The sequence below is a fragment of the Trichechus manatus genome, unplaced genomic scaffold (genome assembly GCF_000243295.1).
Source record: "Trichechus manatus latirostris isolate Lorelei unplaced genomic scaffold, TriManLat1.0 scaffold00043, whole genome shotgun sequence".
Classification (NCBI taxonomy): domain Eukaryota; kingdom Metazoa; phylum Chordata; class Mammalia; order Sirenia; family Trichechidae; genus Trichechus; species Trichechus manatus.
Window position 1 is genome coordinate 1,473,393 of NW_004443979.1, and position 11,928 is coordinate 1,485,320.

Genomic DNA, 11,928 nt, shown 5'->3' on the forward strand with positions numbered 1-11,928 from the left:
TTTGCTCCACGTGGGTTGGGACCAATTGATGCATCTCAGATGGCTGCTCACTAGCTTTCAAGACCCCAGACACCACTCACCAAAGTGGGATGCAGAACATTTTCTTAAAAAACTTAGCTACACCAATTGACCTAGATGCCCCCTGAAACCATGGTCCCAAGACCCCCATCCCTGCTATACTGTCCCTCGAGGTGTTTGGTTGTCTTCAGGAAACTAATTAGGTTTTGCTTTAGTCCAGTTATACTGACTTCCCCTGTATTGTGTGTTGTCCTTCCCTTCAACTAATTCTTTTCTCTTATCTAGTTAGTGAATTCCCCTCTCCCTCCCTCCTCACCCTCGTAACCATTAAAGAATGTTTTCTTCTGTGTTTAAACCTTTTCTTGAGTTCTCGTAATAGTGGTCTCATATAATATTTGTCCTGTTGCGACTGACTAATTTCACTCAGCATAATGCCCTCCAGATTCACCCATGTTATGAGATGTTTCAGATTCATCGTTATCGTTGTGTAGTACTCCATTGTGTGAACATACCATAATTTGTTTATCCATTCATCTGCTGATGGGCACCTAGGCTGTTTCCATCTTTTTGCGATTGTGAACAGTGCTGCAATGAACATGGCTGTGCATATATCTATTCGTGTGACGGCTCTTATTTCTCTAGGATACATTCCAAGGAGTCGGACTGCTGGATCATATGGTACTTCTATTTCTAGCTTTTCAAGGAAGTGCCAAATTTATTTCCAAAGTGGCTGTACCATTTTACATTCTCACCAGCAGTGTATAAGCGTTCCAGTCTCTCCACAACCTCTCCAACATTTATTGTTTTGTGTTTTTTGGATTAGTGCTAGCCTTGTTGGGGCGAGATGGTATCTCTTGGTAGTTTTGATTTGCATTCCTCTAATGGCTAATGATCTCAGCATTTCCTCATGTATCTGGTAGCCACCTGAATGTCTTCTTTGGTGAAGTGCCTGTTCATATCCTTTGCCCATTTTTTAATTGGGTTATTTGTCTTTTTGTGGTTGAAATTTTGAAATTTTGTAGATTTTAGAGATTAGACCCTGATCGGATATGTTTTGGCCAATTTTTTTTCCCCGTCTGCAGGTTGTCTTTTTACTCTTTTGGTGAAGTCTTTTGATGAGCATAAGTGTTTGATTTTTAGGAGCTCCCAGTTATCTAGTTTCTCTTGTGGTGTTTGTGCATTGTTAGTTATGTTTTGTATTCTGTTTAAGCCATGTATTAGGGCTTTCAGCGTTGTCCCTATTTTTTATTCCATGATCTTTATCGTTTTCGATTTTATATGTAGGACTTTGATCCATTTTGAGTTAGTTTTTGTGAATGGTGTGAGATATGGGTCTTGTTTCATTTTTTTGCAGATGGATATCCAGTTTCGCCAGCACCATTTGTTAAAGAGACTGTCTTTTCTCCAATTAACGGACTGTGGGCCTTTGTCAAATATCAGCTGCTCATAGGTAGATGAATTTACATCTGATTCTCAATTCTGTTCTACTGGTCTAGGTATCTGTTGTTGTACCAGTACCAGGCTATTTTGACTACCATGGTGGTATAACAGGTTCTAAAGTCAGGTAGGGTGAGGCCCCTCACGTTGCTGTTCTTCAGTAATGCTTTACTTATCCAGGGTCTCTTCCCTTTCCATATGAAGTTGGTGACTTGTTTCTCCAACTCATTAAAAAATTGCAGTTTGAGTCTTACCAAGTGTTTTAGTTATCTAGTGCTTATAACAGAAATACCACAAGTGGATGGTTTTAGCAACAGAAATTTATTCTCTCACAGGTTAAGAGGCTAGAAGTCTGAATTCAGGTGCTGGCTCTCTCTCTGTCGGCTCTAGAGGAAGAGCCTAGTCTCTCTGAGCTTCTGCTCCTGGGTAATCTTCATGTGGCTTGGCATCTCTCTTCCCCATCTCTGCTTCCTAGCTTGCTTGTTTAATATCTTTCATATCTCAAAAGAAACTGACTCAAGATACACCCTACCCTAATCCTGCCTCATTAACATAATAAAGACAATCCATTCACAAAAGGATTACAACCACAGGCATGGACGCTAGGATTTACAACATATATTTTTGGGGAACACAATTCAATCCATAACACCAAGTTAACTGTCTTCAAATACAAAACCAACAACACACTTCACAGGAATATAATAGAATTCAGAATCTACACAATGCCTGAGATACAATCTAAAATTACTCAGTACACCAAGAAACAGGAAAATACCCATTCTTAAGGGAAAAGATAATCAATAGAGGCCAACCTGAACATAATCCAGATACTGGAATTATCATGTAATGATTTAAAGCAGCAGTGTTGGCACAGTGGTTAAGAGCTCGTCTGCTAATCAAAAGGCCAGCAGTTCAGAGTGAAATAAGTCAATCGCAAAAGGACAAATATTGTATGAAATCACTACTGTAAAAACTCATGAAAAGGTTTACACACAAAAAGAAACAACCTTTGATGGTTACGAGGGATGAGGGGGATACTAAATAGACAACAGATAAGTGGTAACTTTGGTGAAGGGTAAGACAGTACACATTACTGGGGAACCCAGTACAACTTTTACAAGGCAAGGTTATGGAAGCCCCATAGACACATCCAAACTTTCTGAGGGACTGAATTGCTGGGTAGAGGGCTGTGGGGACCATAGTCTCGAGGAACATCTAGCTCAACTGGCCTAACACAGTTTATAAAGAAAATGTTCTACATTCTACCTTGCTGAGTAGCATCTGGGGTCTTAAAAGCCTGTGAACAGCCATTTAAGGTATTCCACTGGTCTCACCCCTTTAGGAGCAAGGGAGAATGAAGAAAACAAGATACAAGGGAAAGATTAGTCCAAAGGACTAATGGACCACATCTACCCCAGCCTCCACCAGACTGAGTCCAGTACAACTAGATGGTGCCCAGCTACCACACTGACTGCTCTGACAGGGATTACAACAGAGGGTCCTGGACAGAACTGGAGAAAAATGTAGATCAAAATTCTAACTCACAAAAAAAGACCAGAGTTACTGGCCTGACAGAGACTGGAGAAATCCCAAGAGTTTGGCCCCCTGACACCTTTAGCTCAGTAATGAAGTCACTCCCAAGGTTCACCCTTCAGCCAAAGATTAGACAGCCCCATAAAACAAAAAAGACTAATAGGGCACAACAGCCCAGGGATAAGGACTAGAAGGCAGGAGGGGACAGGAAAGCTGGTAATAGGGAACCCAAGGTCGAGAAAGGAGAGTGTTGACACATAAAACAATATGTGTACTGTTTAATGAGAAACTATTTGTTTTGTAAACATTCATCTAAACTACAATAAATAAAATAAATAAATAAATAAATAAAATTTTTTAAAAAAAGGTCAGCAGTTCGAATCTACCAGTCCTCCTTGGAAACCCTATACGGCCATCCTACTCTGTCCTTATAGGGTCACTATGAGTTGGAATTGACTCAGTGGCAATGGGTTTGGGTTTTCTTGGTATTATCATACTATGCTTAAAGAGGTTTAAAAAATATTTATGTTAAACAAAAAGACAAAACATCTCAATGGAGAAATCAAAACTGTAAGAAAAAAAAAAAAAGAACCAAATGGAAATTCTAGAACTGAAAAAATAACTAAAATGAAGCACTTACTGGGAGGATTTAATAGCAGAATGGAGATGGAAGAGGGAAAAGTAAATAAACTTGAAGACAGATCAATAGAAAACTGTCCAATCAAAAGAAGAAGAAGAAGGAAAAAAGGAAACAAAATGAAAAGAGACTCAAGGATCTGCAGGAAAACATTGAAAGGCCTAAAAATCAGGGGTTTCAGGCAATTCTTAAACAACATGTAAATATTTCCTAATTTTATGGAAGAATAACAAATTTATAACTAAAAGAACAATATTATATTAGTAGTGGAAAGAGCAATGGCCTAGGAATTGGGAATCTGAGTTCTAGTCTTAGCTATTCACCTAACTAAGTGTTTTACCTTAAGAATGTCAGCTAATCCTTTTGGCGACTCAGTGTCCTTGTCCGTATACTGACGGTTTTGGTTAGATTGGTGGTTTTGAAATTCAGCTGATTCTCATAAAGTCCTAAAGAGATTTTTTAGAAATACAGGGTTCACCTCTAGAGTTCATGTTCAGAAGGTTTTGTCTGAGATGAAATCCAGATTATCTGTAGATTTTTTTTCAAGCTCCTTAGGTGATGTCTGATGATTAGTCAAGTTTGAGAAGCACTACACTAGATGGTATTTTTGAGAGACAAGCAGAGCATATGACAGAGATTCCTGGTACTGCTAACTAACTTGTGAATTCTTTAAAAGAAAAGATTCTCTATACAGATATAGAGAGATGATTTCCCTCAAAATCTTGCAATAAAGTCCCTAGAGACAAGGGCTGAAGTTTACTAATCCTTACTTGTATCATAGCTAAGTATTGTCAGATGAATGTTAAATTACAAACATTCCATTTAGGGGCAAAAACAGCTTTCTGTAATGTGAACAATTACCCCTAATCATTCCATTTGGAAATTTGTGTTTTGCTGTTTTCTAATATGTGTCATATAGGATCACTCTGAGTCACAATCGACTCAATGGCACACAGCAATAACAACGTGTCATGTTTTTCTTATGACAGGGCATACTGTTGCTCCTCTTTTACTCTATTCCTATATGTTCCACATACTGGCTGCCTTTCAAATATAAATATACTCTTTACAAACCTGATGGAAGGATCATCATCTTACGATCCTGTTCCCAGGGAGGTGACAGGGAACCAGTGTCAGAAGGTGCTCTATGAGGACCAAATAACCTGTCATAGCTTGATTCTCCTCTTTCATTGGTAATCTGATGGTCCAGGAGATTCCCTGGTCCTCTTGAGTCTAATGACATGAAAAAAATACAATTCTGTTTTATCTAGAAAACTATTATGGATCTATAAACAAAATCCAGGTACTTTTTAAAAAAGTAAAAACAAAGTTGTCCCTAAAATACATTAGACTATATCTCTATCCCACAAAGCTATTTCTAGGACAAGGGAAAAATAATTTTGCCAAGTGCATAAACAAACATATGTCTAAAAATTTCATTTTTAAATGTTACCATAATCATCAATTACTTGTTAAAAAAAAAAAAAAAAAAAACAAGCAACTAAGTTTAAACATAAAACCAGTGTAAACTATAAATACTGTCGGAAAAATAAGGGAAGAAAGTAAATTGCAATGTAAAGATTTCTACGCCAGATATAATAATTATAAAATGAGGTATTTGCTGCTTAAACTAATACTCCAATACTCTATATCAAAATGAGAATGATTCCTTTAAAACAATCATCTTAGGAGCTATAACCTATTTCAATAATTCTGCTACTACTATTTTTAAAAACAATTCCTTTGGAAATATCCTCAGATTAGCTTAAAAGCCACACAATAACCTGAGTCTCAACGCTGTAACATAACTCTCTACTTCTGTCCAAAATAATTTTAACCAATGTGATCATAAACTTTATACCCACCAGATAAATGTGGCTCTATAAGGCTTTTAGCAGTTTCTAAATATCAAATTTACCTCAAAAAGAGAGCCCAGAAGCTCTGAAGGCAAGTCTAAAATAAGAGTTTCAAAAACAATAACAGCATTGTTGGAATAAACACTTTAAACAAGATAACACTCATTTGGCATCCTCGCATTATAAAGGGAGTGAATCATTTTGAAATTCTCTTTTATGACCACAGAAAGGATACTAACTTGATTTAAAACCCATATTCATTAAAAAGGAAAAGAAAAATATAAAAATTATTTGAAACATTCAATAAAAAAATATACTAATACCTCATTTATCTGTCATTGAGGGGAGAATGAGGTCTTCTTAAAATTATATTGTCCAGAAAACAAAAGCTTATTCCTTTCAAGGAATAGCTTAAAAAAATTTTTTTCAATAGAAGTCTTTCTAAAATGCTTCCCACATTTCAGTACCTCCTTTAAGAGAGGAGACCAAAATTAATTTGACCTTTCTAAGTAACTTGTGCAAATCAGTATAAACATTCATTTTTAAATATATAGTCATCATTTTAAAAATTTTCCATCTACTCCCTTTGGTAGAGTCAGGCGGTCAACTGACTTTTATGCCAGGAGGTCAACTACCACTTTTCCTTAGAGTTGTACATTCTGTTAAATTCCCCAAATCCTTCCTTCCAGCTTGTTCATCCCTCTACTAATCAGTTCATTAGAAACAGAAGGCTGGGAAAGCAAAAAATGAAATTAAGAAATGTGCAAGAGCAGTAAGGCTGGGTTCATCTGGAGTGAAACACAGAGCTTCAAAGGAGACATTCAAAGGCTTTCTCCTGACTGCTTACATCCAGAGGACCAAAGCTACACACAGGCTGACTGCCAGATGAAAATCACAAACCTGAAAATGCTAAATGTTAAATCAGACCAAAAAGTTACACTCAATTTACTCTAAAAAAATTTTCCATATAGTTAATCTTATTCAAACATATATGTGGGTCAAACTTGAAAATTTAAAAAGATAATAAAAGGAAGGAAAAGAAAGAGCACTCTTCACCCTTCTTTGGCTGATCATAAAAACTTTTAGTTCAAAGCAATTCTTTAACACCTGCTGATAACTTACCTTGAACTTCTGTAGCATCTCTAAAAAATACTAAAACACCCTTGCAAATAATCTGAACACATTGTATCTTGAAAGTAAGTAAAAGAGGAAAGTAATTTAAATAGGAGAGGAGAAATTAAAGGTAATTTTTACTCTTATTCCAAATATTAAAATGACTACAAGCAATCCTTGACCTATGTAACTCAACTTCCAGTGATTCACATTTGCGGGTTAGCCAATTATACCCGTATTTCTGGGGCACTGTTTTCCAGACTGCTAGCAGTGCATTTGTGGTGTATGAAATTAACTTAGTCTCAATCAGCAATCTTTTTTAATGAAATGGAGTAGAACTGAACAGAAAATATCAGAAAGCATCAAATGCTGGTGTACAATATGACACAATATATATTTCTTACTGTAGTTCAAGATGAAAAATTTGTGAGGGAAAAAATGGACTTCAGGAACTTACAGCAGACATGGGAATTTTAAAATCAGTCTGCTTCCTAAGGTGCTCACTGCAAAGCTCCCTGACGGATCCAAGTATCAATCTGTATCAGCCCCTTTCCCTAGGAGCTCTGGGTTCAACGCCAATATGAGCAAAAAGTCCTCTCTGAGGTGTCATCACAATGTGGGCCCAATACGCAGGGGGACTGGGAGGCAGGAAGGAACAGTTCTAAGTGGAACAAACTGAGGATGGGAAAAGAGGACATAAACGGGCAATGGACAAGGGGAGAACAACCCCTGACCAAAAAATAGGAAACTGATTTTCTTACATTCTTTGAAAACAATTCCAAAGGAAGAGTTCCAAAAACGTTTAGAATAATGGCAGCTTCAACAGACTCCCTAAGAGACTATTTTGATGAGTAGTATCCATGTATGCTGGGTTTAATTTGGTGATTTTATTTAGTCTCATTACTTTCTGTTCCTACCTCTGAATCAATCTCTTAAAATCACTGGCAAAAAACGAGGGTGTGGACACTTCACTAGTGAAAAATGCTAACAGCTCTTATAAAACACAAGATTGGGACTGAAAAACTAAGACTTGTGATTTTGATGATTCTGGAATAAGGGCTCTGTATCTTTGAATTTTACCACTTTTCAAGGTAAAACTTAAAGCAACTTGACAGTAAAGTATGATAAAGGATCCAAAGAGAAAAACTATAAGGCACATAGAAGTTTTCAAAAGTAACCCTTTTTTAACAGTAGGTTAAGCGCTGATGAAATTAATGCAGAAAGATCATCAGCTAACGCTTAGGCTGGCAGCAGCTACAGAAATTCTTAAAAACATGGAAGGGGGCAACAAAGCAGATAACCTTGGGTCAGTTTCTCAAAAGTATCAGCAAATTATTTAAGTTTCCTTAAAAGATGCCAAGACCCCTTCTAAATTCCTTGACTCTAAAAAAGATTCTTTCACTTTCTGATTTTCTACAATAAAAAGATCATAATAATCAAATCAAAGAAGATTTTAAAGTATATTATAACAGTGTTTCATCATAATATAATTTTATACTAGGTTACAGTGTTACTAGTTTTATGTAGTCTTTATAAAGTTTATATAATAGTTTTTTAAGTCAAAAATATGGTTTGAAAAGATATACATCAAGCCCTTGATCAAAATGTAATCTATTATAACACAATTTCAAAGACAAAAGTATATTAAAATGAGATGTCATAGAGCTCCTTTTCCAAAAACGTAACCTATAATAAGTGCAAGGAATGCCTGTATTTTCCAAAGGTGTATTTCACAGATCATTGTAAAAATAAGTTGAGATGAAAATATAAAGTAAGGAAGAAATCTAGAGTAATAAAGATGCTTAAACAATATACCTCTTCCTCCTCCCCCTGGAAGCAAAGGTGAAAGTCTGAGTGGACCCTCCAACAAAGTTGGAGGGGAGAGAAAAGCTCTCGTTTCAGGTGAAGGTCGACCCAATGGTGAGGGACCATACGGGGAATGCTCTGAAATAATTAAAACAGCATATTTAAATTCATAGTTTCAGTTAGCTACACTGTAGAGTTAGAATCCCATTTCAACAATTACCATCAGGTCATCCTATGGCCTATTTAAGTTTAACCCATGCCTTGAACACTAACTATGCCTTGCATTTGCTAATATGTGCTAGAACTAAATATGGAATCCTATGTTTTTAAAATCTGTCTACCAAATGAACACTTTAGTCAGTAAAACAGATCCTCTTGGTAATTAATACACTCAAATAACCACACAATATTAAGTAGTAGGATATGGTGATATTTTGGCATTATAAAAGATCTGGGGGAATAAGGTTTGTTTTGTTTTGTGTTTAATGGCAGAATGCTTCCAGATAATTTCAGCTAGTGTGAGGGCTGTAACATGGAAGAGGGCTCAGTTTAAATCAGGGCCAGATGGGCTACACTGGACCAGGAATTATTGAAGTAAAGCTCAGATTGTGAAAAGTTGAAAAATGCACACAGTACTCTGAAGCATTATAAATTACTTTTGATTCATTACCAGTGAAAAGTTAGTTTACATATACCAATTAATCAGGTAAGTTACTTTCTCTCTAATTTATATAACTAAAAGCCCTATCATTTTACATACTTCACCATTCCCAAATAACGGTTATGCTTCCAAAGATCAAAAATACCCCCCCCAAAAATCCGTAAATATCACCAAAGTACCATGTTAAATTTTACTGAATGTAGCTTATATACTATTCAAATGCAGTTATAATAAAAGATCAAAGCATTATTACACTCCCTGAGACTTCTGCATTAGGTTCAGACAAAAATTCCCTTCTATATAATATCCCCACTCCAAATTTTGTTAAATTTGAAATTCATAGTAATCTGATACTTTTTAAATGTAGGAACATAAAAAATATAGAAACAGACTTTCATTTTAAAGAACTCTGATTCTCACAAAGTGATTTTTCTCTTTTCAAAGGCTATGAAAATGGAACTCTATCTATACAAAAGATAGGTTTCTTTTTACTGCATCAGAAGCATAATTCCAATTCAACTGAAATTATTTTGAAAAATTTAAACTCTTTTTGGACAATAACTCCAAAATTAAAGATGCTACTGAGTAATGAATGGACAGAAATATTAAATGTCTTTCACAGAACTGGTCCCCTCTTGAGGGTAATTAATCAAACTCAAATTATTAATGTTTTCTCATTTTTTAAATTAATACTTTTAAACTGACTCTTTTAATTCTCTTCTTTCCATCGTAATTCAAGTAAATTCCAAAGTACAGTTAATAAGTAAACAGTCACAGTGTTATTCCATTTAAACATTCCTCTTATTCATTCTTCCAGCAAATAATTACTGAGTACCAACTATATGCCAGGCACTCTGCTTTTCAAGGAGCACAAGGGAGTAAATAACACACCATCTTACAAAATCCCACTGAGAAAGAGAGGCAGGAAATATTTCCATTATTGCCAGTGAAACAAATTCAGAGACTTGAGAGTTTGGGGGAGGGCTCAGAATAGAACTCTGGCTCCAAAATCTATAATATTTATAAATAACAATGTTAATGTACACTAATATAAACTATATGTACTATATGCATATACAGACATAGAGGTAACTTAAAGGGTTTAAAAAATAAAAAAGACTACCTCTGCCAAATGTATTTGGAACATCAAGTGCATAAGGATCTTTCTCTAAAAGTTCATATTTAAACTCTGTTTCAGTTAATCTGCAAATAAAGAACAAACATTTCTAAGTTACTCATTCAAGAGAAGGCACCCACATTTCAAGAAAAATGCCACTACCAAGTACAAGTTACTCTTCACTATCTCATTATCTGCAGAAAAGAAATAGACCCTCTAAAATTATTCTGACCAAAACATCTTTCTTTATCCTCTACTACTTATTTTGGGGTAGCAGGTCTCTTTTTGCCTGCTGATACTGATGTTCTGTTGAGGTTTGGAACTGTTTTCTTTTTCAAAATTAGATGGCAATGAGTACTGTATCAAAGAATCCAAATTTTAGAAATGAAGGGACCTCCAATCAACCAGTTCACTCAAGACTCTCATTTTACAACTGTGGAAACTGAAGCTAGGAGTTTAAATGATTTATTTAAAATGTAAGGACCAGGATTTACACAGGGTTCTTGCTCTGAGTCATATATGCTTTCTACCGTGATGTGACCATTATGATTCCAATCACAATATAAAATTGGAAATCTGATTAACTCATCATACCATTTTTACTCTAAACTTTTCATCTTAAAATGACATTTTAATAGACTCTTATTCCTAGTTCTTGACCATCAGATCTGAAATAAAACATTTAATTATTTAGTTTTAATTTCTGAGAACAGAAAAGACAAGCAAGAAGACTAAAACTAATATTGGATAATGTTAATAGTACATTCTGGCAAGAAATATAATACACCTGATTGTTATCATCCTCACAGAAAAGCATTTATTCTTCCCTTCTACTGTACATTGTATACTTTTTTACTACCTTTCATTTTATTATTGAAAAACAAGGCTACCCAGCACAGTAAAACCACAGGGTGAGACAAATAATAAACATTTATTCTATCCACCAAGAAATGCTGATACTCTAAAAATTACTACATCAGAGTTTCATCCATTATCTTTCCATCCATCTTAATCTCCCTCCACCTACGCTGGCTTAAAAAAATATTTTAAGTTACACTTTTAACAGAAGAATCTATGAACAGTTTCCTTCAAGTGGCATTTTAGTGCCCTCCCTAAGTCAAGTATTTTAAATAAATAAAAAGAAACTAGTCATTCCTAGTATAAAATTAATACCATATTTTTATGAAAATAACACGTGCCTTCTACATTTGCCAACCACCCCCCCACCCCACCCCGTCCCACATGGTATTTTTGTAAGCGCTGCTATGCCGATTTTTTCATTACATGTTGCTGTGTCTTAGTGGGAACACTTTAAAAAACCAGTGCCACTATGCCAAATTTTTTTACATTGCTGTAAAAAAAAAAAGTTGGCATAGCATGCTTATGAAAATACCTCAAAGGAGGTGAGCGCGGTTGGCAAACAAATGCAGAAGGCATGAGTTATTCGCGTAAAAATACGGTAGATATTTCACAATTAGATATACTGTATTCACTGCAAGTTTTCTTACTTGTCTATAATAAAACTACTAAGAATAGCAGTAATAACTAGTATTGACTAGTTTTTTAAAATGTTCCCACTAAGATACTTACTTCTGTCTATTGTGAGCATTTTCCTTCCTTAAATCATTGAGGTTTCTTTCAGCAGTCCGAGCTGCCAACTTAAAGAAAATAAAACAAAAATTACATTTATACAAACTTAAAATGAAAGATAAACATACAAAAATATTACAATGTGGCATAACAAATA

At 35.3% G+C, this 11,928-nt stretch overlaps 1 protein-coding gene across 1 annotated transcript in view; it reads right to left on the minus strand.

The window, feature by feature from the left end:
- MIA2 (MIA SH3 domain ER export factor 2) overlaps window positions 1-11,928 on the minus strand; it is a 77,814-nt gene that overhangs the window by 19,246 nt on the left and 46,640 nt on the right. The window contains 4 exon segments of the mRNA XM_023731442.1: window positions 4,703-4,861; window positions 8,413-8,541; window positions 10,188-10,267; window positions 11,772-11,911. Of these exon segments, the coding sequence (XP_023587210.1) occupies window positions 4,703-4,861; window positions 8,413-8,541; window positions 10,188-10,267; window positions 11,772-11,911 (508 nt within the window).